The 26850-nt window shown below is 38.1% G+C and overlaps 1 protein-coding gene across 4 annotated transcripts; it reads left to right on the top strand.

Moving 5' to 3' along the window:
* The first annotated feature begins 502 nt into the window (after positions 1-502).
* LOC109000737 (GBF-interacting protein 1-like) lies at positions 503-25641 on the top strand. Of its 4 annotated transcripts, XM_018977711.2 has the most exons (12): positions 503-966; positions 2700-2743; positions 3411-3516; positions 3827-3956; positions 4076-4428; positions 4520-4702; positions 5296-5695; positions 6371-6671; positions 6953-7102; positions 8974-9465; positions 24701-24986; positions 25090-25639. In XM_018977711.2, exons 1-12 carry the CDS (start codon positions 804-806, stop codon positions 25164-25166), a joined length of 2685 nt encoding a protein of 894 aa, XP_018833256.1. In that variant the 5' UTR covers positions 503-803; the 3' UTR covers positions 25167-25639. The 4 variants fall into 4 exon arrangements, with proteins under 4 accessions (XP_018833256.1, XP_035550550.1, XP_018833258.1 ...); XM_035694657.1 differs by having other exon boundaries at positions 515-966; positions 24701-25524; XM_018977713.2 differs by lacking the exon at positions 6953-7102 and having other exon boundaries at positions 804-966; positions 25090-25641.
* Positions 25642-26850: the final 1209 nt, after the last annotated feature.

Raw genomic sequence — 26850 nt, forward strand, 5'->3', positions numbered from 1 at the left:
AGAAGAAGAAGGAGAAGAGGAGAAGGAAGAAGAAAGAAGAAAGGTGCAAGTTGCAAGGTTAACCAATGCAAAGATTGTGCACGCTTGGCCTCGTTTGTTATTGCAGATGAGATGAATTGAGATAAAAGTTGAAAGTTAAATAAAATATTACTAGAATATGTATTTTTAATATATATATTTTTTTAAATTTGGAAAAATTAAATTATTTATTTTATTTTGTGTGAAAATTTAAAAATATTATAATAATTAAATTAGATGAGATGAAATGAGTTGAGTTGAGTAATTTTATGAAATTGAACAAGGCTAATGTAGTGTTGGTGTATTTTCATATACCATACCAACCATACCATACCATACCGTTGCCGTACAAATATATTTGCCAATGAAGCATTGGAAACTAGGAACATCTTGAATGGGATAGTGACTGGCAAGAACTTACCATTAAGTTTAATAAACAATAAAAATGAAGTAAATTAAAAAGAAAAGCAAAATGCCCCTGCACTTCAAAACCTCACTTCATTTTGCTCTCTGTCTCGGCCCCTCTCTCTCTTTCTTCCTTTCATTCACATAGATCAAATTCAAAAACGAACAAAAAATTCGCTCGTCTGCCAAATTTATCCTCAGTCCTCTTCTCTTAGTCACCCACACCAATCCCTCTCATTTTCTGCATCTCTGTTTCTCTCTTGTTTCCTCCGTTTGTCTTGCTCCAATTGTACACACAAATACAGATTCACTCAGAAATATATAACATACAAATATACATTTACTGTCCGTGGTTTTTTTTTTTACCGGCGGTTGCCAAGATGAGCGGTGGTGGGTCCAGGGTTTCAATCCCAACCAGTGCGAGGAAGATGATCCAGAACATCAAGGAGATCGCTGACCATCACAGTGACGAGGAGATTTACGCAATGCTTATGGAATGTTCCATGGATCCTAATGAGACTGCTCAGAAGCTCCTTCTTCAGGGTACGATTGCTTCTATTTTCAGCTTGCATGTGGTCGTGTTTTGATGGCTCTTTTGGGATCCATACGTCGGGGCTCCTCCGTTTCTTCTCTCCTGGGTTGTGTTAGTTCAGCGTTGTTTTGTTGTGTCTTCGATTTTATTCTGAGTTTGATTAAGCTTTGGTTGTAGAGGAAGTGGGAGTTTTTTGAGTTTGCTATTATGGGGTTTAACTGTTGGTCTCCTTTTTGTAAGACTAGTTGGAGATTCTGATATCGTCTTTCTGTTTTTGACACCTTTTCATTTCTGAAAGAGAAGCTCTTTTTATTTATTTATTTTAATAAATTTTAGTTTTGTTGGATGCTAGGAATGATATTCTGGACCTTTAAGGGTTTATCTCATAATTAGATTGGTCTGTTTAATTTTATAAAATAAGGACTAAGTTACGAAATGGCGTTTTATTTCACAGCCATTGTGGGGCTCCTCATGAATTGCTCCCAAATACATGAAGCTCGTCCGTAACTCGATTTTGCGTTATTCTATCTGATACCATCTATTTGTTTGCCCAGAAAGCCCAAGCAAGAGACTAAACTAAATCTAGAAACTTGATCAAATAGAATCTTTTTTTATGTATAAAAAAACTGGAAACTTCTGTACCCAGAGGAGAGAGGCAGCTGGGGATTGTGGGGAGGTAATAAGATTAGATTGACCATGGAAGTTAGTTGCATTAGGTGTGGTGAAGTTCTGATTTTTGCATAACCGGTTCACAGGAAAGGAAAAATTATTTTCAACATTTTACCTCCCAAGCCCCATATCATTTTGTAGCAACCCAAATGATTATTGTCGTAATGATCAATAACCAGTTCACAGGAAAGGAAAAATGATGTTCAACATTTTACCTTACAAGCCCCTTTCATTTTGTAGCAACCCAAATGATTATTGTCGTAATGATCAATACTTTATTAGAAGTAACAATCAATCCTAGTCATTAGTCTGTACTCAGTGATACATGCCACAGTTGTGGTTGTGAAACATATCTAATTCATAATAATTATTTTTCATTGGTAGCTTTCCTCTCGTGCTTGGAGAAAGTTCGTTATACTGATTACTTTCTGCAAAAGCTTGTATTGTAGTTGTTCAAAGAATCTTTACTTCAAAATAATTATTTTTCATTGGAAGCTTTGAGTTTTGGTTATCAAGAATTTATTGCTACCTCTAGTGCTTGGAGAAAGTTCGTTATACTGATTACTTTCTGCAAAAGCTTGTATTGTAGTTGTTCAAAGAATCTTTACTTCTAAAAAAAAAAAGTTGTTCAGAGAAAGTACTTTTTGGTTGTTGGTTGAAACAGTCCATGGACTATTTGTTAGTTTTACATGTCGTTTCTGTTGCATATAATTACAAAGTGGTTCATCATGAAGTGAAAACTATTAATTTTGGGATTGTAGAGAGCAGTATTGGTCTGGATTAAGACCCATTTTGTATGAGGAACTTACTGATGATGTTACCATGCAGTGAAAATATTTGTGCATCTCTTATGGTTTCTTGGTTCAAGCAAGTGGTTGGCAAGTCTTTCTGATTTTGTTTCCTGTTTTGCGTCACTTTATGCCCTCTTATAATTTACATCTGATTTACATGTTCTGATTTGAATGGCTAAGATTTTGTTTACACTATTGACCATATAGCATGTTCTTTTTTTGCCTTTTTGCCCTTTTCTTTTCCTTCTTGACCAAATTGAGATGTGTAATTTGTTGTTCCACAGACACATTTCATGAGGTCAAACGGAAACGTGAGAGGAGAAAAGAGGTAAGACGTTTCTATTGGAAGTTGCCAATGGAGCAAGGTACTTTTGAATTTGTATATTTGAAAGTTTTATAGGATTGTGACATGAGTTATCAGTGTTATCATATTGGTGCAAACATATATTGGCTGCTAAGCCTTACTTTATTATGCGAAATGTCTACAAAACTATGTGCAATTACAGTGCTTGTGATCTAAAATAATGGCTCACCATACTTCCTCACAGGCGAATGAACAGGCAGAATACTGTGGGATTTTATGCATGAGCTTGTACCTAGTTGTTGTGATCTATACCGTGCATCACTTTAATGAAATACTGATGGGCATTCCTGTAAAATGTTAGTTGAGAGCACTTGTGATCAGTTAAGTTAAATGTTTCTAATCCATACAATTGGAATATATATGCAGTGTAAACGGCTACAAATAAGTGTGTGCCTGCTTTACTTTGCTTTATTTTTTGTTTCAAATAATCTTTCTGGGATAGGGTCAATGGTGGAAAAGGCTGAAATTTAGTGATGGATCAAGGGATTTTTATTTTTATTTTTCTTAGGTTCTATAATTTAGTGATGAGTATTTGTTATATTTTTCTTCAGACATTAGTACTAAGTTTTCAACTTTGTTGTTTATATATATATTTTTTTGATAGGTTACTTTGTTGCTTTTATTCTTGCAGAATCTGAACAACAAAGAATCAGCAGAATCACGAAGAAGGCCAAGCATTCAGGGGCGAGGTGGCAGGGGTGGTCGAGTGAATTTGACACCTCGTCTCTTGTCCCATGGTGAACAACCAATTTAAACTAAAATTTCCTTTAGGATTATTGGCCGGAATACTTTTTGCCATATCCCTTTGTTCTAATATATTTAGGCTGACCTTGTTGCCATTAGCTGTCTTTGTTGGTTAACTATCTCCACATATTCTCTTGCATTGACTTTAACTGGCTTACTTTTTTGTGGAATATGATTCTGTGCTATTGGCCTGAGTCTGGGGCCGAGGAGTTCCCCTCCCTCCTGGTTGCAATTATTGTATCATTGGGGTCAGTCTTTTGTCATAACAGCTAAGCTGACTGGCTTCTGTATACCTCTTTCCAGATGCTGGTGGTAGGAGGAATTCTGATCCTGGAAAGGAGAATGGAATTAACCAAGCTGCAGAAAAGGCTGTCATTCAAACTCTACCAACTTCTCAGGACACAAAGACTAAAGATAAAAGTTTGGTAACAAGGTGGTTATGGTTTACGAAGTCCAACACTCATTTATACTTGTTAGGTGATCTACATTGTAGTTTTATAGTTCATAAATTGGTAAATTTTCATACAATATGTGACTAAATATCCCTTGCAGCTCTGGACCCGTCATTGCCAATGGGTACACTGGTGGTACTGAAGAAAGTTTATCCTCTGTCCCGATTACTAATTTGGGAACTGCAACACCTCCTGCTTATACAAACAAAAATTCTGTGAGTACCTTTGGAACTGGGGACTTGCATGGGCAGCCCTCACCAAGCTCCAGTAATTGCTCAGTATCAACGATACCATCATCTTCATCAGCAATCTGTTTCTCATCTTTGGACCCTGTACTAGTACCATCTAATGATTCAAGGCTCCCAGGTGCCGTGGGTGCAATTAAACGTGAAGAAGGGAGCAATCAACCTCCTGGTGAACCAAATGCACTTATCCTTGCAGAGAACAATACTGGTCAGGACTCTAAAAGAAAACTGTATTCAATTTGATTTTCTTAGTGGTTAGATTAATGCAGTTTAGGTTTTATTAATGACTTACATGGCAGCCTTCGAGATTGGTAGCTCTTCCATACAAGGAAAGGTGCTGAGCAAATCCCAAGGAGCTGGAAAAAATCAGCCTGCTGAGTCTTCACAACCTTCATCTACATTAACTCATAGCAGCTCTTTGGTTAGTCGGCCTTCATCTAATTACAACAGCCGACCACATCAAATAATTGGCCCTCAGAAAGGTATTTCATTTTGAAAACATTTGTCTCCATTTTCAATGAGATCTTCAAGGATGTTAGTTTAACTCCCCCACCCCCCAAAAAATCCCAAAATAATGATTGACGGAAGGAGTGAATTTACCATGGGTTTTTTTTTTTTTTTTATAACAATACAAACACGCCATGGGCATGAAAGTTCTTAGTTTTTATAACAATACAAACCCCCCATGGACATCAAAGTTCTTACTCATTCTGACCTGTATGTAGACATTGGTTTGGTCCTGGAATTCTGAGTCGTCCATTTGTGTTTCATGGCAGCTGTCTTTTTATTCTTATCCAGAGCATGTTTCTGTTAAAAGCGTTGTTTGTTTCAAAGGTCTAGTGTTTCATATTTTTTTCCTGGAAATTTGGACCTATTTTTCTATTGGCCAACTAGAGTTTTATCTTCTGTTTTCCTTCTTATTGCCTACTTTATTTTTTGAATGAATTGAAACAGATCTGACTTCCCAATTTCTCTTTCTGTATCTAATTTATTTTTATATCAGTCTGAGTTACTTCTATGATGTGGATGACTTGCTCAATACTTATGAGAAGTTTATGATTTTTGTCTTCAACAGTTGGTTCTAATAAGGAATGGAAGCCAAAGCCAACAAATGCTAGTGTTGTTCAAGGTTCCGGAACAGCTGGTGCTACTGGGGCATCTGAGCTTTGCATTGTTTCAGTTGAAGCTGCTGATCAGACACAGCCTGAAACTTGTGTCCTTGATGTGGAAGAAGCAACTTCAAGGCTGCAGAAGAAGCTTGGAGAGTTATATCCTCCACAGCGTCAACCTGTTATACTTCCAAATCACATCCACGTCCCTGAATCTGAAAGGACCAAGTTGAGTTTTGGAAGTTTTGGTGCTAGTTTTGGAGTTACTACAAGCTATGTTAGTGGTCCCGATGGTAACAAGAGCTCCACACCTCTTTCCGAAGCTTCACAAGATGTTGGAGAACCTGCAGAGGAACAGGCCTCAAGGTTTGGACTTATATACTTTTTAACTTTAGTAAGTTTTAATGTACTCTTTAGTATATTAGATTTACGTTACTGTGTACTTCCTATGTACTTGGCTTGTGTCTCTTTACATTTTGAATAAAATTAAGTACTTACAAAAGTAGTTTAGATTTCCTCATAGTATGGATCTTGTTCTTCACTTCTCCTTTTTAATTAATTTAAAGAGAGTGAGTTATAGTCACATGAGAAAACAATAAGGGGGAGTTGAGTAATATAAGTACTAATTTTCTTACGGATATAACCATGTTAGAAGTGGCTGTAGTAGTGGGCTACTGCAATCATTTTATCATCAGTGGCTTAATGATCCTGTGGAAAAATGCTAGTAAGCAGCATATATTTTCTGGAATATAGATGAATCCTGGCATTGTAAAAAAATAATAATTTGTTTCATAATTTGGTTTTCAATGGGCTTGCATCCTTGGCAATTTTAAGGATCTTGTAACAAAGGTCAACTATAAGTGCCCAATGTTTTTGCTGTTCTTTTTGCCCCCTTCATCTGGCTTCTGTTGGACCAAGGTTTTAAATAGTCTAATGTTCGTACTTTTGGTCCTTGCATGTTGATCCCTAGTTTACTCTGCTGCAGATTTTGCTGTAGTGAACTCCATTTTAATGTTTTACTTTATTATATTGTTGGTCCAGCAATCAAAATGCCTTGGAAACTGCCGAGGAGGGAGATTATCTTGATCATTCCCAATCACCTACAAATGGACCTGAAAATTTATCATCTGGTCATGGTGATGTGTCATCCAATGCAATCCCAGAGTATAATGAAGCCAAACAGAAAACTGCATTGTCTCTTGAAGGCAATCAATTCACAGGGGTTCATACTTCGCCAAACTACAGTTTTGGTCTTGTGCCTCCAATGTTAGGGAGTCAGCTTGCACCATTTGAAAACTCCGAGTCTCAAGCACGTGATGTTTCCCGTCTTCCAAGCTTTGTTGTGAGCCCTCAAACCTCTGTTATTCTTTGTTATATGTTCATCTAGCTATGCTAAATCTATATTCAAAATCTGCAAATTTAGATATCCAGTAAGTTCAAAATTGAACATCTAGTTCTAATGTGCCACATATTCTGATTTATTTCGCGTATGGCTTCAAACTTCGTGTAATGATGGTAATGTTAAGTATTCTGAAGTTCTGCAATACTTTGGTTGACCCTAATTTAGGGCTTAAACTAATTACTGGTGGTTATTAGTTGCCTTTGTGTCTATTGGCCAAACAGCCGTTTGATCCCAGCTATTATGCCCAATTCTACCGCACGGGTGCTGATAGTGATGGTCGTCTTTCTCCTTTCCTTTCTCCTGGGGTCGCCACCAAGTTCAATGGGAATGTTGCAGTATTGCCTCCATCAAGTTCTCAGCCTGCTCAAGAGGTTTACATAGATAAAGCACCTTAGTTTATCATTATCATTGAAGTAAAGTACTTTATATATATAAAAAAAGGTTGAAATAAAGCCTTTCTTCTGGATTGAATTATTTATGACTCTCATGCATGGTATATACTTCCATGAATATTTTCTATTACTTAATATAAAACAATTATTCTTTACTTATAAAAAAAAATATAAAACAATTATTCTTCGATGAATATATTTCTATTCTCCTTTGCTTGTGTTTCGTCAGTTTTTACTTTCCGATTATCAAACAAGGAGTAATACTCATTTATCAAAGAATCTATTGCCTATATATATTTTTTTTTCAGTAAAGAAGAATTTTATTAATAAGAAAAGTAGGCATAGCCCAAGTACATGGGACATATACAAGTGCAAGACCTATGCATGATTGTCTAAAAGATACAAGGAAGTCGTGCCATTAAAATCTCTTACAATTGACCAATGAAATAAACCATTAAGAGAAAACATTCTAAGCTCGTCCATTGTCCGTTCGCGATCATCGAAGCTCCTTCCATTTCTCTCCATTCATATGCACCACCATATACAAATTAGGACCATCTTCCCCATGGCTGGAATTTGAGAATTACCTTGTATGTCTCTCCAACTAGCTAGTAAATCGACCACCCCTCGAGACATCACCCAAAGCAATCCCACTCTAGCATAGACATATATAATTTCTTAAATATCCTCTTTGTATTCTATTGAACCACTTCATCATTTCATTCTATTTTATTGATCTATCCTAGCCCTTCACATGCTATAAAGGCCTTTCATTGTATGCTATTTATTACTATAATAAGCCCACTTGATTTTTTGACATTGAGATAAAAAAAAAAAAAAAAAAACAAACAAACAAACAAAAGGTTTGGAAAGGTTTCTCACCGTTATAATTAGTAATTCAATAGATAGGGAAAAAAGGACTTTTCATCTTAAAGTGGTTATTGGTTTCCCATTATTTGTCTCATTGGCTTTCCATCATTGAACTCTTCTATTGTTTTATTATGGCTTTTCCAATAAAGAACACAAGACTATTGATCTTATTGTAGCTATTGACTCTTTGTTATTTACCCCTTTGGCGTCCTCACCTCTTAACTATTCTACTTTGAACTTGTATTCTAACCAGTTGATTCTTATGTTTGTTGACATATAAAAATTGCCCTTCCTTGGAGAGGTTCCCTGACAAAAACAAAAAAAGCCCTTCCTCAAGATTATAAGTATATTCTTGCATTTTAGACTCGTTGTGATAGAAATTTTAGACAACTAATACACGATAGTCAGGTAATTATTCCCTCGCATTGTGCAGGCCATCATCTAGTTAGGCATAATATACTCAAATCACAGTTGATTAGCACCAGTATCAAGTATTGGTGATCTACTAGGTGGTGCAAATCTGCTGCTCAATTCTTCAGGAGGCCAAAACCAAGCCCAATCTGTAATTTAGGAATGATCTCAGCCAACTTGATCGTAGTAAATAGCACCTTGAAATCAATTTAGTTCAATATATAATCCTCTCATGGCAAAAGGAAAATTATCAACATCATTGTGTTTTGTGTGAGTCCTTTAAGCTTCAGAAACATCTGCCTTTGATAATAACAAAAATGCATGCCTTGGACAAGTTATAGCATTGTGGCTCTCACTTTACCAGGCACTTGCAGGTGTGATTGTCAAAACACGTTCAGGTCATTTGTAACCTTTCCTCTTAAGAACATTATTGTGGTGCTGAAAATAATTTGGATTACAAATTTTACGTTCGGTGAATTTGTTACTGGGATGAACAATTTTTTTCCTGCATGTTAATGGGTTAACATTTTACTCTAAGTGTGCATCCTAACATGTTTCTGTATTTATAGGGTGGCGCCTTGTCTACAGCAAGCCCAACCCTACTGGTGACTCAGGCTGCCAGTCTCATGCAAAGCTCAATGGCTATGACTCAGCAGCCAGTCCCCATCTATAGGCCACCTGCTGGGGTTCATATATCCCATTATCCTCCAAACTACATTCCATATACACATTATTTTTCCCCATTCTATGTTCCACCACCAGCCATTCACCAGTATCTGGGCAACAGTGCATTTCCTCAGCAGCCTCAAGCTGGCGGTGTATATCCAGCTCCATCAGCCGCAGCTGCCACTGGGATCAAATATTCACTTCCACAATACAAACCAGGAACTAACACAGGAAATCCAGCACATTTTGGAATGCCAAGTGGCTATGGGCCATACAGCTCCTCCCCAGCTGGTTATAACCCTTGTTCTACTGCAACCGCAGGAAATGCAACCAGGAACGAGGATCTTACTGCAACCCAATTCAAGGAAAGTAGTGTATACATTAGTGGGCAGCAGGTTAGCTTTTATTTCCTGTTTCTGTCTTGTTCCTGTAACCATTTATCATGTTGCGTTTTAAAGTGGCTTAGTATCATCTTAGAAAATGTTTAAATGACATAGTAGTATGATATTGAAAGCAATATCTGAAAGCTAGACCCCCTTGCCACACCTTTATCTATTGAGCTTGAATTGCAAAAATAACTGCAACATGTTTCCGAAATCTGTGGTGATGCTGAAGCAAGTAGTTGGTAGCAGCAATTGAGGTTGGGGCATTGCAATGAAGTAGTAAGGTCTATTTATTTTATCTAGTTGTTCAGTTGTTCTTCTCTAGGTATTTGTAGCTATTGGTGGTGGCCAAGTTTCTGGGAATTACTAATCATCCAAACTATTGGTGGTGAGGAAACAATTGGTATTTATGTATAGAAAGGTAAAACAGTTGTTCAGAAATTGTTTTGATAAGTAATGTTTGCTGGAGGTGGTTGCCGTTATCTCTCTCTCTCTCTCTCTCATTTTCCTTGGGGGTGGGTGGAGGTGTTCATGGTAAATTAATGGTAAAAATTGTAATTGAAAGTCTCCATTCTCATTCCCGTTGGAACAAAAATATCGCATGGATCGATATGGAAATATTTGGTACCTCAATCCATGATTTGTGTAAATATTTATAGATATAAGTAGTAGGACGAGGCATTGGGCTTGGCCTAAACAAAATGTTGGAGGGTCGAACTTAGGCCTGTTTCTCAAACATGGTGGGTCAAAACACTATCCGGATCCCCTTCCTCAAGTACAAGCGTGAACAACCCTTAGATACCACTAATGGCTGTTTAGGTTACCACTTCGCTGTCACAAAATAGGTTGGTGGTCACTGGCAACCCTCTGGCTGGTAAGCTAGTGTAGATTCCCTACCTCATGTAGTGTGAATAGTGGCTGAGTGGATGTAAAAACCTCTAGGGTTATGTGAAATGAGGTTTCTTCTTGTTCCCAAGGCGATGATGGCTTCCTCATCTCTCTGATTGTCCTCTGTTGTCTCCTCCAACTATAGATGACATCGCTTTTGTTGAAAATGAGGAGTCTCAGATGAACGACGAGAAGGAACCTTCTAGGCTCTTGTGCACTACTAAGGACAATGACTTGGTGATTTCGGATGATGGGTCATTGAAGAGCATGATTTGTAGTTGGTGTGCAAGGAGACAAGGGTGGGTGCTTCTATAAATGGTTTGGAAGACTCGGGGGATGAGCCTAGTCCTATCTGCTCATTGCCTCTGGCTCACTCTTGGGTTGGTTTGCATTCGGATTGGGTTCTGCAGAAGGTGGATGAAATTCATGATTGCGTAGGGATTTCTTGTGAGGGCTTTGAAGAACAAGTTAAAGCTCTTCTTATTGCTATCAAGGCTGGACAACCTCTTTTGGCTAGATCATTCTCGAAAAAAAAAAAAGAGAGCGTAAGAGACTGGTATTCTCTATCAATTATGATGCAAGGGAACGTAGTGCAAGTAGAGGAAGGTACAAAGACAGGGTGAATATCAGTGATTTATGAAGCCAAATATCATTTCATGGAATGTTCAGTGGCTGAATGACCCGTGTAAGTGTCTTCATGTGAGAAATTTGATTCGGGAATGTATTAGAATGGTTAAGTAGTGTCTATGTTGTTTAAGGGTGGTCCAATGTCGAGTTCCAAGTGTTTGAAAGTAGAATCGAAAACTTTTATTTTTTCAAAGAGAAATGATAGTTGCAGTTATGAGTGTGCAAGCGCCGCGCAATCATTTTGAAAAAAGTGAATAAGTACAGGACCCACATGAAAAGAAATTAATTTTTTAATAGTGAACCCCACTCTTTTTTAAAGCGACTGCACAACGTTTGCTTATTCCACGGCTGTATGTAATATTATTATTTTTTTGAATGAGGAGGGTAATTTTATTCGCATTACTGAGAGAAGCAAAAGGGTGGTCAAGTTTGTTTCTCTTAGTGTGTTGACAGTGTCATGGGTGGTTAAGGCGATGGACGATTGCTTGGCTCACCCTTGGCATGTTGGTTTTGTCAGAAAGCTATGGGATGGTCATGGTGTCCTTATTATCCAGGTTCATGCTAATTTGAAGGGGCGCTTATTGCTTGTGGACGATTATGGGAATGGGAATAATAAGGGTTCTCTGATTATTCCTGAAGGTTTGAAGGGTAGAGGTTGGCAAGATTTCGTGTTCAATGCTCGCATAGTGGCTGGCTCTAAAGTCTTTGTTTTGGTAGATGAAAACAGAGCTCAAACTGTTCATGCCTTACAAGCTCTGGTTAGCTATAAGGATGGGTCCGATGGCTCATTGCCTTCGGGGAGGGCTCTCCTCTCAAAGGGTGCTTCATATGTTTCAGTCTTGAAGAAACTGGCATGTATTCTGGCAGGAAATAGACCACATAGTGGGGAGGATGTTAGTTAGAGGAAAGGGAACGTTATTGGCAGTGATGTCCAAAATGGTTGGAAGTCTTCATTGCATGTTGACAAGTGGCATCACAAGGAGGAATGTGGGGTGGGCTGTTCGCATTCTGTGGTTATTTCGACTGTGGTAGAAGTTGAAGGGTTGTTGTGGGCTGCCAGAGCAGAGTTATCAGAAGTTATGGAGAAGATTACATGTTTAATGACCAAAATAGATATGAGTTTGAATTTGGTCATGGGCCTGAGCAGTGGGATGAATGGCCCACTTCATTTAAACCCACCCTCACCTATCATGTAACGCCCCGACCTCAAGGGTTCGGAGAGTTAACTCACATAATTTGAATATGAACTCCAACAATACCAATGTAATTCCAAAACCAAGAATATATTCTTCCAAATCTTCAAACAATGTAAACACTTCAATAAATAAACCATTCATACCCACATATCAAATCCTCAATATCACAACCCAAATAAAATATCAATCTTTCTTCATGTCTCAAATAATAAACTAAAATAAACTAAAAATTGACATATGTCCCATACACTGTCTAAATCCATTGAAATCAACAATAAACAAATAATATCCAACAACTGTACTAATATTGCGGGATATCCAAACTATTCTCAACTAATCTTGTCTACAGACTCTAATACTGATCCCCAGCTGAACTGTCAATGTTATCTAAAAATATTATGAAGATTAAGGGGTGAGTTATTAACAACTAAATAAGCAGAGTATATACTATCATATAAACATGAGCATTTATAACGTTCGGTATGCAGAACAAATAATTGACTTTCAAAATGCATAAACAAAGCTTGGTACAAAAAAACGTTAGAGCGAAATTTCCAGAAAGACAAACTTATTCCCAAAAAGAAAATCCATTGGCATATTCAAACTGAAACATTAAAGTCATGTCATCTCGTAGTATCACATCGGGACAAATATCATGTTTAACCCCCGTGGTAGGGTTATAAACCACCATTATACCCGTGGCTAGGCCATATACCATGTTTCACTCCCGTGGTAGGGTTATAAACCACCATTATACCCGTGGTTGGGCCGTATTCCATGTTTCACCCCCGTGGTAGGGTTATAAACCACCATTATACCTGTGGCTGGGCCGTATACCATGTTTCACCCTCGTGGTAGGATTATAAACCACCATTATACCCGTGGCTGGGCCTTAACAGAAAACATAATAGATATCATCGGAACCAGATCACATTCATATACATAATTAGAATTCCATGCCAAGGTTTTCAGATGACACATCATATTAAAACAGAAATACTGAATAGCTTTAGATCACTTAACATGTTCAAAATAAACAGAATCAAAATATTTTCATTTATTCATAACAAAACTTTTAGATTTTCATATTCGCTCTTTTGCATAGTTCAGAAACAAAATGTACAAAATTAGCTCATGTTTACACCAGTCATGACAGAAAATACTCTCTTATATAGAATTTATGCATATGCAGAATAAACATCTGAGGTCGTTTTCAGATTTCATTTCAAAAACAAACATGTTTATTTTCAAAACCTATCTCATTTCGTTTCTTTTATGCAGAACTAGTATATGAACCCCGCTTACCTGACTTCCGTGTATTATCAACATCTTGAGTCGGAACTCTAATAGTGACACCACCTAAACAAAACATATACCCAACATTTAATAAACCAATACAGTAAGTTACTATTTATTGAGTAATAAACCAAAACAGTCCATTCTTAACTCAATAACTATCATAACAATTAAACCCAAACAGTACTCTCCTCAAACCATTCGCATTTAAAACCCAAAACAACCACCTTTTATTAACACCAAACCAACCATAATCATTTCCAAAACCAACAACAGCAACTCCAATGATTAAAACATAACCCAAACCATACTTCATCTCCAACCTTCAAATAAAATTTTCAGTGCAAGCATCAATATTTTAGTCATTCAACAATTCAAGACTTACATAAAAAAATATCCAATACAACCAACTCAAAATACCCATAAATTTACACCAAATAGTCTCAATTAATAGCCCAAAACAGTCTCACAAAGCCATCCAAAAATCATACTCAACTTCAAGAATTTCATCACACTCCACCACAATCCAACATATAAAACACCAACACAATATAAATTTATAACTGTAATAGATTGCCAAAAGTCACTGCAGTAGTGCAAAAAAAAATCTTACCCATGCCACACTCAAATCAGTAACATTACTATATTTCACAACTAACCACAATATCCAAACCCTACCAAATGCTTCGGGAGTGACTTACCTAACAGAGTCACAAAGACTTCAAACCACTTCGAACCAACACAACCCACTGTAGTCTACTCCCAGAAAAAATTCACAGCAATCTCTAGTGAAAGAGAAAGTGACCTGCGCAAGGAAGGCTTGAGAAGTTTGAGTGTGTGCGTACAGCAAGCAAAACAGAGTGGTTTGTGTGTGTAAACAAAACAGAGCAAACCCAAATAGAAGAGAGGCCTACTCGAGTAAAACCAGAAGAAAAGGAAGAAGAAGAAAGAAATAAAAAAAATAAAATAAAATGAAAGAGAGATGCCGGATTGAGAGGAGGAATTACCAACGGTTGTTCAAGAAAAAAAAAAAAAAAACTGCAGTGGAGTCAAAAGTTGAAGCTCCAACACCTGGGTTGAACGCACGGTGAAGGGATAGAGAAATTGAGAGGAACCGATTGAAAAAGTCTGCATTAAAGTGCGAGTTCGTTTCTTGAGCGTGATAAGAGGTAAAATCAACTGCAAGGGTTATGGGTTTGGTGCGCACGGTTTGAGCAATATGCGGAAATGCAGTGCAAGGGAAGAAACCGTGGAGAAGAAAAATAGTGCAGCAGAAAAGGGGAATTAAACACTCATCGAAACGACGCCGTTTGAGCCTCTCATCAAGTGCTCGTGGGCCGGGCTTCGAGCAACCGGGTTGGCTTCAAAAGAACTGGGCTTAGAGCCCGAATGTTACATATCGACAATGGGCTTAAGTTGGCAAATGGACATGGCGATGGGCTGGGCTCAACCAAAAAGGTTGGAGGCCCAATCTCGAGGCCCCTTTCCAAAATGTGGCGGGTCAAACATCCTATTGGGTCCTCTTCCTTGGGCCCAAGCGCAAATATCTCATAGATATTGTCGGCAGTCGTTTAGGGCATCCCTTTGACGACACAGAACAGGTTGTCGGTTGCCGACGACCTTCCTGTTCCTGAGTTAGTGCTAATCTCCTTCTCGAACATGGAAATTAGTGGTGGAGGGGCCGTGGATGCCTTTGCGGCCGTGCGAAATGAGGTTTCTCTCGGTCTTCAAGGTTTTTCTAGCGTTCCTATCCATACTGATGCTTCCCAGTTGCCCTTTTTAGTTTTTGATGAAGCCGTATTTGATGGTTTTGTGAGGATGTCTCCTCAGTTGAATGTTGAGTAGGAATCGTCTAGGGTTTTGTGCACCACTGAGGATAAGGTTTTGGGCAATTCGGATGAGGGGTCTGTTGAAGAGCTTGATTTACAGTTGGTATGCAGGGGGTCTAGGGTGGAGGCTTCTCATAATGGATTGGAAGACGTGGGGGATGAGCCTAGTCCCATTTGCTCAATGCCTCCAGCGTGTTCTTGGGCAGGCGCGCATTTTGATTGGGTGTTATAGAAGGTGGACGAAATCCGCGATTGCCTAGGGATTTCATGTTAGGGTTTCAAAGAGTAATTTAAAGCTCTTCTTATCGCTATCGAGGCGGGACGACCTTTCTTGTCTAGATCCTGCTCAAAAAAAAGAAAGAGAGCTCAAGAGATTGGTTTGCTCTGTCAATTATGATGCAAGGGAAGGTAGTGCTAGTAGAGGTAGGCGCAAAGACAGGGTGAACAATAGTGCTTTATGAAGCTGAAGATTCTCTCTTGGAATGTATCAGGATTGAATGACTCATGAAAGTGCCTTTGGGTAAGAAATCTGATTCGGGAATGGAAAGTAGATGTCATTTGTTTGCAAGAAACCAAACTGAAATCCATTGACAGGAATATTATAAGAAGTTTGTGGGGTTATTCTTATGTGGGAGGGGCTTCTTTAGCTTCTCAGAGGGCTTTGAGGGGTATTATTTTGATGTGGGATAAGAGAGTTGTAAATCTGGTGGATGAATTTGTTGGGGAATATCTAGTGGCTTGTTCTTTTATGAATGTTAATGATGGCTTTGGGTGGAGCTTTGCTGGTGTATATGGGCCTAACGTCAATAGTGAAAAAAGATTTCTTTGGGATGAGATTGCTGGCTTGTGCAGTTGGTGGGAGGGTGCGTAGTGTATTGGTGATGATTTTAACACCACCCGGTATCCAAGTGAAAGGTTGAGGGATTCTCTTATAGGTTCGGCCATGGTTGATTTTTCTGATTTATTGTTTGATCTGGATTTGGTCGATTTACCTTTGGCTGGGGGCGATTTCACTTGGTCGAATGAGAGGGCATGGTCCAGGTTGGATAAATTTCTTGTTTCCCCTTCTTGGGAGGTGCATTTCCTTGACTTATGTAAACTTCTCCCTAGATTAAGTTCCAATCATTTCCCTTCCTCTTGGACTGTGGGGGTATTCATGAGGGGCGAAGATATTTTAAGTTCGAGAGCATGTGGTTACAAGCTGATGGTTTTGTAGAAATGATAAGAGAGTGGTGGTCCTCTTCTCAGTTATCAGGTACACCCAGTTTTGTATTAGCAAATAAACTCAAAGCTTTGAAAACATTTTTGAGGAAATGGAATGTGAAAGTCTTCGGGAACATAGGGGATCAAAAAAGTCTCTTTTGGAGGAGCTAATTTGTTTTGATGAAAAAGAGGTTGCCGGGGTTCTATCGGTTGATGAGAAGGAAAGGAAACTTGGTGTTGCTACTAAACTGGAAAAAATTACTCTGATGGAGGAGATTTCTTGGTGACAAAAGTCTCGGGCCCTTTGGTTGAAGGAAGGGGACAAGTGCACCAAATTCTTTCATAGAGTTGTCAATTCTCATCGAAGTAATAATGCCATAGAGGTGCTCCACTCGGAAGTTAATGTCATTAAGGAACAATCTGAAATCTAGGACCACATTTGTTCATTTTTATGAAAAGCTCCTACCAGAGAGAGCCTTATTCATGGCGTCCTAAGGTTGATGGGTTGGAGTTAGATTCGATTGACCAGCCTAGTGCACATTGGTTGGAGATAATGTTTGAAGAGGAGGAGGTGCTCAATGTGATAAGAGGAATGGACAGAGATAAAGCCCGAGTCTAGATGGTTTGTCCATGGCATTTTTTCAGGTATGTTGGGACATTGTGAAGGACAACATCATGAAGGTTTTTCTTGAATTTCACTCGTGTGTATGAAATTCAAGAAAAGTCTTAATGCTACATTCATTGCACTTATTCCAAAAAAAGTTGGGTCCGTGGAGGTGCATGGTTTTTGTCCCATCAGCCTTATTAGTAGTGTTTATAAAATCATCTCAAAGGTGCTTGCTAATCGTTTGAATGTGGTTATGGGGAAGATCATCACAAAATTTCAAAATTCCTTTGTTAAGGGAAGACAAATTCTTGATTCCATTCTTATTGCTAATAGTGCTTGGAGAGTAGAATCAGAGGTGGCATTCTCGGCATCCTTTGTAAATTGGATATGGAGAAGGCTTTTGACCACGTCAACTGGGATTTCTTGGTTTATACCCTAGGTAGGTGTGGTTTTGGGGAGAGGTGGTGTAACTGGATGAAGTATTGCATATCTACTGTTAGATTTTCAGTTTTGGTCAAATGGTACCCCAGCTGGTTTTTTTAACAGCTCCCGGGGATTCAAACAAGGGGATCCACTGTCCCCTTTTCTTTTTGTTTTAGTTATGGATGTTTTGAGCAAAATATTGAAGGCGGCGGCAGATAGGGGATTCATATTGGGCTTTTTGGTGGGCAGCCCTTCGTATGGCAGCGTTAATGTTGCTCATCTACTCTTTGCGGATGGCACTTTGATTCTTTGTGAGCCAAATTCTGATTAGATCCATTCTTTATGGGCTCTCTTTTGTTTTGAAGCGGTATCCGGCTTAAAGGTGAATTTATCAAAGTCTGAAATGATCCCTATTGGTTTGGTTAATAATTTAGGAGATTTGGGTTATATTTTGGGCTGCAAAGTCTCCAGTTTGCCTTTGAAGTATCTTGGCCTCCCTTTTGGGGGAATCTCACAAATCCAAGGCTATTTGGGACGGGATTATAGAAAAGATTGAGTTTCGATTGACTGCTTGGAAAATGATTTATTTGTCCAAAGGTGGTAGAATCACTTTAATCAAGAGCACCTTATCTAATATCCCAACTTATTTTCTATCTCTTTTTCCTTTGCCTACAAGAGTGGCTAATAGAATGGAAAGGATATTTCGTGCTTTCTTGTGGGGCGGTATGGAGAATGAGAAGAAATTTCATTTGCTTAAGTGGGATAAGAAGGCTCATTAATTCAACTAGTCTCTGTGTTCCTCAAATGGATCTCTAAGTTGTTGAGAGGTTAAGCGGCTTCCCGGACTTAAACGAGGTTTGCCAGTATAATATGGTTCGGGGTTAAGGCTCATTGAGCTCAAACCCTAGGTGGGACCTTGATCTCAATCTGCATCCACGGGAAGATGTCGAAGTTCCCACTGAAGAGGCCCCCAAACTCTTTTTTTCTTTTGGTAAGTGGTCTATCTGTCCACGACGATAGCTCTTCTTTTATTCAGGATTGATCTTCCCCCTAAGATTTGCACTCCTCTTTCATTGGGTGGTTTGGGGATTAGAAAGCTGAAAACTTTCAATAAGGCACTTTTAGGGGAATGGTTTTAGAGGTGTCATCTAGAAGGGGACGCTCTTTGGAGGCTTGTTATTGAAGCCAAGTACGGGAGTACTTGGGGTGGTTGGTGTTCCAATGAAGTAAGAGGGGCATATGGTGTGGGAGTGTGGAAATTCATTCGTAATGGATGGGACGAGTTCTTCAGAAATTTCAGATTTGAGGTGGGTAGGGGAAACCAGATCAGTTTTTGGCATGACTTGTGGTGTGGGGATGAGGCCTTGAAGAATGTTTTCCCCTCTCTTCGGAATTGCTTCGAATAAAGGTGCCTTTGTGGCTAATTACATGGATAATTCTGCTGGATTTATTCAGTGGTCAGTAAGCTTTATTAGAGATGTCCAAGATTGGGAAGTGGGGGACATTATTGATTTTTACAGCTTACTTTATGCTTTAAACATAAACTCTGGAGGGGAGGATAGATTACTTTGGAATCAGTTTGGTAATAAGAAATTCTCGATTAGATCTTTATACAAGGTCTTGGTGTCACATTCTTCTACTGACTTTTTTCCTCAGAAAAATATTTGGAGATGCAAAGTGCCTCTTAAGGTGGCTTTCTTAGGGTGGTTGACTTCTCATGGAAAAATTCTTACCATTGATAAGTTAAGAAATCGTGGTATTGTTGCAATGGGTTAGTGCTTTATGTTCAAAAGATGTGGTGAATTGGCAGATCATCTTCTTCTTCATTGTGATGTGTTGAAGGCTTTGTGGGACGAGGATTTTGCTAAGGCGGGGAATTGCTTGGGTGATGCCCAAGAGGGTGGTGAGCGTCTTTGCTTGTTGGGGAGGGATTATAGGAAATTGTCAAATAGCAACCGTTTGGAAGATGGTTCCTCTTTGTTTTATGTGGTGTATTTGGAATGAGAGGAATGGACGCTGTTTTGAGAATAGAGAACGATTGGTGGAAGGGATTAGAGCTTTCTTTTTTCATACTTTGTTGCTTTGGGCTTTGGTTATTGTATTGGATAGGAATAGTCTTAATGACTTTTGTAATTTTTTTCAAGGTTAGCTTATAATTAGGTGTCTCTCTATGTACACTTCCTGTGTATTTGGATAATGCCTAATTATGTTTATTAATAAATTTCTTACTTATAAAAAAAATGATCCGGGAATGGAAAGTAGATGTTATTTGTTTGCAAGAAACCAAATTGAAGTTCATTGACAGAAATATTATAAGAAGTTTGTGGGGCTGTTCTTAAGTGGGATGGGTCTGTCTTGCTTCTCAGGGGGCTTCAGGAGGTATTATTTTGATGCGGGATAAGAGAGCAGTAAATTTGGTGGAAGAGTATGTTAGGGAACTTTTGGTGGCTTGTTCTTTTAAGAACGTGGATGATGATGGTTTTGGGTGGGGATTCGTTGGCGTGTATGGGTCCAATGTTGATAGTGATAGAAGATTTCTTTGGGATGAGATTGCTGGTTTATGTAGTTGGTGGGAGGGTCCGTAGTGTATTGGTGGTGATTTTAACATCCGAGGTTTCCGAGTGAAAGGTCGGGGGATTCTCATATTGGTTTGGCCATTGTCGATTTCTCTGGTCTTAATTTTTTATATGGGTTTGGTTGATTTACTTTTGGCAGGGGGAGATTTTACTTGGTCGAATGGAAGGGTATGGTCTAGGTTGGACAGATTTATTGTCTCTCCTTGGAAGGTTCACTTTCTTGGCTTATGTCAAAAACACCTTCCAAGATTAAGTTCTAATCATTTCTTCATTCTATTGGACTATGGGAGTATTCATGAGGGGTGGATATATTTTAAATTTGAGAATATGTGGCTAAAAGCTTATGAGTTTGTGGAAAAGGTGAGATTGTGGTGGTCTTCATATTAGTTGTCGGGTACTCCTAGCTTTGTTTTAGCTGGACCAAAGCTTTGAAAAATGATTTCAAAAAATGGAATGAGGAAGTTTCTTTTTGAGGAGCTCCGTTGTTTTGACGAAAAGGAGTCTACAGGGGTTCTCTTGATAGATGAGAAGGAAAGGAAACTTGGTGTTGCAACTGAGCTGGGAAAAATACACTTATGGAGGAGATTTCTTGACGACAAAAATCTCGGGCTCTTTGATTGAAGGAAGGGGACAAGTACACCAAAGTTTTTCATAGAGTTGCCAATTCTCATCGAAAAAATAATGCCATTGAGGTGCTCTACTCGGAAGGTAGTGTTCTTACGGATGGTTCAAATATTAAGGATCACATTGTTCATTTATATGAAAAACTTCTTATGAAGCAATATTCTTGGAGACCCAAGGTTGATGGGACAGTGTTAGGGAGGACGTTATGAAGGTTTTTATTGAATTTCACTCATATTTGAAATTTAAGAAAATTCTTAATGCTACGTTCATTGCACTTATTCCAAGAAAGGGTGGGTCCGTGGAGGTGAAGGATTTTTGTCCCATTAGTCTCGTTAGTGGAGTGTACAAGATCATCTCGAAGGTTCTTGCTAATCGAGTGAGCGATGTTATGGGGAAGATCATTACAAAGTCACAAAATGCTTTTGTCAAGGGAAGACAAATTCTTGACTCTATCGTATTGCTAATGAATGTTTGGAGAGTATAATTCATAGTTGGAGCACCAACATCCTTTGTAAACTTGACATGAAGAAGGCTTTTGATTTTGTTAACTAGGATTTTTTGGTGTACATTCTTGGCAGGTATGGTTTTAGGGAGAGGTGGTGTAAGTGAATGAAGCATTGCATCTCTACTGTTAGATTTTCGGTTTTGGTTAATGGCACCCCTACGGGTTTTTTTAATAGCTCTCAGGGATTGAGACAAGGGGACCCTTTATCCCCTTTCCTTTTTGTTTTAGTAATAGATGTTTTGAGCAGGATGTTGAAAGCAGCGGTGGATAGAGGTTTTATCTCGGGTTTCTTGGTGGGTAGCTCTTCACATGGCAGTATTAATGTTTCTCATTTACTCTTCTCTGATGACACTTGGATCCTTTGTGAGCTGCACCCTGGCTAGATTTGTTCGTTACGGGTACTTTTGCTATGTTTTGAAGCTGTTTCCAGCTTGAAGGTGAATTTTTCGGAGTCTGAAATGATCCCCGTTGGTTTGGTCAATAACTTAGGAGATTTGGCTAATATTTTAGGGTTTAAGGTATCTACTTTACCAATGAAGTATCTTGGTCTCCCCTTGGGGACATCTCATAAATCCAAGGCAATATGGGACGGGGTTATCGAGAAGATTGAATGTAGATTTGCTGGTTGGAAAAGGATTTATTTGTCTAAAGGGGGAAGAATCACTTTAATCAAGAGTACCTTATCTAACAACCTAACTTATTTCCTATCCTTATTTCTTTTGTTTGCAGGAGTGGCTAATAGAATGGAAAAGATCTTTCGTGCTTTTCTGTGAGGAGGTTTGGAGGACGAGAAAAAATTCCATTTGCTTAAATGGGACAAGATTTGTACTCCTTTCTCTTTTGGAGGTTTGGGGATTAGAAAGTTGAGAACTTTTAATAAGACACTTTTAGGGAAATGGTTGTGGCGGTACCATCAAGAAGGGGATGCCCTTTGGAGGACTGTTATTGATGCCAAATATGGGAGTATTTGGGGAGGTTGGTGCTCAAATGAAGTAAGAGAGGGAGTATGGTGTGGTAGTGTGGAAATTCATTCGAAACAGATGGGGGGATCTCTCCAGAAATCTCAAATTTGAGGTGGGTAGGGGTATCTGGATTAGAGTTTGGCATTATCTATGGTGTGGAGATGATGTCCTGTAGAATTTTCCCTTCTCTTTTTAGGACTGGCGTCGATGAAGGTACTTCTGTGGCTCATTATATGGATAGTTCTGCTAGTTTTATTCAGTAGTTAGTGATATTTACTAGAGATGTCCATGATTGGGAGGTGGCGGACATCACTTATTTTTACATCTTGTTATATGCTCTAAACATAAAGTCAGGAGGGGATGATAGATTGCTTTGGACTCATCCTGGAAATAATAATTTTTTGGTTAGATCTTTGTACAAGGTCATGGTGATACATTCTCCTACTGATTTTCCTTGGAAAAATATTTGGAGAAGCAAAGTGCCTCTCAAGGTGGCTTTTTTTGGTTGGTTGGCTTCTAATGGGAAAATTCTTACAATTGATAAGCTGAGAAAGCGTGGTATAGTTGTAATGAATTGGTGTTTTATGTTCAAAAGGTGTGGAGAATCGGCAGATCACTGTCTTCTCCATTGTAATGCGGCTAAGGCTTTATGGGATGGGATTTTTGTTAGGTTTGGCATTGCTTGGGTGATGCCTAAGAGGGTGGTGAATCTTTTGGCTTGTTGGAGAGGTATTTAAGGCAATCGACAAATCAGTGCGGTCCATCCGATTTGGTCCATGAACAGTTTTTTTCCTCTTTTCTTTTTTTTGACAGAAAAATTAATACAAAAAATTAATTAAATTAGTAAAATTAAAATTAAGTGAACTCTTTAAAAATTTATATATAGTTAATGAATATTAATAATTTCATTGTATATATATTATATTCTTTATGCTTACTTGCAACTTAGGTATCTTAAAAAAAAATTGTCTAATTAGTTTAATTAGGTGTAGATAGTAGAGTATGTATCTACATATAAATAATAATATGATTTATCATATGATATATTAGTTAATTGATAGCATGTTATTTTATAATATAAAAAGAGTTTAATCGTTTGATATATCAAGTAGTTAAATACTAATATTAATATTGAATCCCAACAATAAAAAGATGCGTATAAAACTAAACATTTATAAAATTTGAAAATAGAATTTATTCATGTTATACAAGTTGATTGCGTGTTTCACTGGTTGATCCGCAATTGACATGTTTATTAATCGTGTCTTACCAGGTCCAACCCGTTTTGACCAAAATCCAAATCCGTTTATTTCATGTCGGGTTCACAGGTCGTGTCATATATTGCCACCCCTATCTCCAGAATTCCAAAAGTTCTATTGCAACACATCAAAGGTTATCTTCTTGTCATCACTGGACATAGAAAATACACGACAAAGGTAAATGTCAACTGTACAAACTATGAAGTATTGAAACACACTTAAAACGAAGAAGAAAACAAATGAAAACAAACACTGCAGATCTATACCCATCAACACAAGCAACTGAAATTCCCCATTGAAATTCACCAAGAACCCACTATACCCAAAGCCCAGATTCCTAGACTCTAATTATCAACAAAAGGAGGTACTTATTAAAAAAAAAAAAAAATTATTAACGAAAGGAGGTAGATTTTGTCCTGTTTGAAATACAAATAGAGGGAACCCAGCAATTCAAGCTTCTCAAATATGAGAGCAACCTGCAGTTACATGGCTTCAGAGTGTATATTTAAGCTTCCCATCATCTCCAAAGTATAGCTATGGTTTGTTGTGCTGAAGATGATGACAAGAAAGGAAGCAACAAAGGTTGTCCATGCCATAGAGCGGTGATTGGAGTTGGTAGCAACGGAGAGGAAAGTAGAAAGGATGAGATGAAGTTTGGGCGACATTATCATAGATTTCAGATCTGCACCTTCTTAATTGAGAGATAGATCCAGTGCAGCCTGATTTATTTGAAGTACAATGGGAGGTTTACCACTTACATGTCAGCCTCCCATTGGATGGTGTAAAGCTCAGCTTTACCCCTTGCCTGGATTCAAGATTTTTTCTGTAAATTTATCATGTCTTGTATTCTGGAATTAAAATTAAAAAATATATATTTTAGATGTAGACGTGGGGATGGCTGTGGCAGTTGCTGTGGTACTGTTGTTGTTGTTGTTGTTTTTTTTTTTTTTTTTCGTGGCAGTTTAGGTCAAACATGTATGATCCTTGCTACATCCTTAATATAATGTAAAAATAAATGTATAGCATCCATTCGCATTTATGAAAATTGTAGCAAGAATGTAGTGCCCGATTATGATAATTCCTGTCTTGTGTGGTGATCTGTTGGTTTAACTGTGCGCTGGTTATATGCATGAAGAAGATCAAGAAGCTATTTTTGGAGTTTCGAATCTAAGAATCAAACTTGCTAGTTTTCTTGTTTCCTTTTCTTTTATTACATCTGGAAAGACAGTCAATGGATTTTCATTTTCTGCAGGGCGAAGGTTCTGCAGTATGGGTTGCTGCACCTGGGCGAGACATATCCAGCATGCCAACCAGTTCAATTTATAACCTTCCACCTCAGGGACAGCATATGACTTTTACCCCGACTCAGGCTGGCCATGGCACCTTTCCTGGTATCTATCACCCTGCGCAAGCAGTAACGGCAGCAGTTGTGCACCCACTTCTGCAACAGTCTCAGTCAATGGCTGAAGCTGTTGATATGGTGGGACCAGGTGGCAGTGTTTATCAGCAGCCTCAGCAAGCACAGATCAATTGGTCAAGTAACTACTGAAACAGTGATCAGAGTTTTAATTTTTTCTCTCTTTATAAACAGCAGAACAAGAAATTCAAGTCCAATCTTTGGATTTTTTGTGGGAACTCCAGCAAGTTTGGATGGAGGTACACATAAAGACGATACAACGCTGACTGGATTGTGGTGTAAATCCGCTGAAGGGGGCTGAAAAAGGTGATGTCCACCTGTAACCGATATTGACCACGTTTAAGTTAGTCAAGGTAGGTATGTGCAGGTATTCTCTTTCTAGCTGCTGCTAGATATTTCACCGTTTTCCCCTTTTAATAGTACCAAACTTTTCCTCTTTTGTTTTAAATTCTGAAGTCTTTCGACTCTAGAGTTTATTGTTGAGTGGTGAGAATCTCTTTCATTCTTCTTCTTCTTCTTCTTTTTTGATGTCTGAGGTGTTAAAAGGTTCTTGGAAGGTAAGATATAGGTTGTTGGAGAGACATTCGTTCCTTTCTTTCATCTTTCTGCTGTCTTACCTGTAAAGTGAATTTTGATAGTAAGCAAAGGATTTATGTTAACTATTATGTTTTTTTTTTTTTTTTTCCTTCTTAAAACGAAGGCTAACATGTCAATTATTTTGCTTATCTCATGTGTCATTGATGCTTGCTTCGTATATAGAATTTTGGGGGAAAGTTTCAGGAATTTCTTATTCTCATACATAATAGAAAAGCCCAAGATTTGGTATTTCACACTTTCGCTTTGTAGACAATATTGTCCTCTTGAGAATGTAGACGCGGCTCATTGGCATTTAATTTAATTAATTAATTGTATGAAATGTCTTCTAATTACGTGAGTGTGTCTTTAATTTTAATGTACCCTGAAAACATGCTAAGTGTCTGCCAGGAAAAAGCATATGCGAATTGGTGTGCGTAGTTATGGAAATGTTTTGCAAATTATGTTTACTTGAATGGATGAAATTCCATCCCCTTAAGAGTGTGACAATGCACTAAAACTCATAGGCGCCGAGCATGGAGAAATGTATGTAGATTGTTTGATTGACTACTTTTTAATTAGAATCAATGTATGCCAAACCGTGAGAACCCCATGAAGGGATGACTTGTACTGTGTAAATGTGTTTATGCTTATGCTTGGGGGCATTCAAGTGACTGCTACCCTTAAGCTGGCTTAAGTTCTTGGCTCAACTGATTCAAGTGCGAATCTCTATCTATGTTCTGTCGGTAAAAAGTCAATAATTTACATTACTAGTGTGATGTGGTTGTGTTGCACGGATCCGAAATTTAGTCAGGTAAAATAAATACTTGTTGAATTTACATGATTTCTAGAGTTCCTTGTCATTAGAAAGAAGTGTGAAAACATATGATAAAAATATCAACCAATGACATGACAAAGAGAGATTACAAAATAAATATCATTGTTTTGCACTTGAGTAATGTTATACAGTCGTGGAATGCGCAAATGTCGTACAGTCGTTTTGAAAAAAAATAGTCTATTATTAAAAAATTAATTTCTTTTCATGTGGGTTCTATATTTATTTTTTTTTCAAAACGACTGTACGACGCTTGCACATTCACGATTGTAAGTATCATTGCCCATAAGCAAATATTAATTTTTTAATAATAAATTTTATTTTTTTTCAAAGTGACTATACGACATTTATGCATTCCATAATTATATGTAGCACAAGTGCAAAGAGAAATGATACTTTTGCACTTTCATGGTCTTAATTACACCGATGGTATGACCACAAGTACCACGATGAGGCTTTAGACATTGCCCATAAGCAAATATTTCACCCTTCGTATCATTGTTGGACTCTTTATCTTTAACGATATGTACTAGTGTTTTGCAGGGTAACAAAAAGAAAATTATTACTTAATTTTTAA

This window comes from Juglans regia, chromosome 10 (assembly GCF_001411555.2).
Source record: "Juglans regia cultivar Chandler chromosome 10, Walnut 2.0, whole genome shotgun sequence".
In the NCBI taxonomy this organism is placed as follows: Eukaryota; Viridiplantae; Streptophyta; class Magnoliopsida; order Fagales; family Juglandaceae; genus Juglans; species Juglans regia.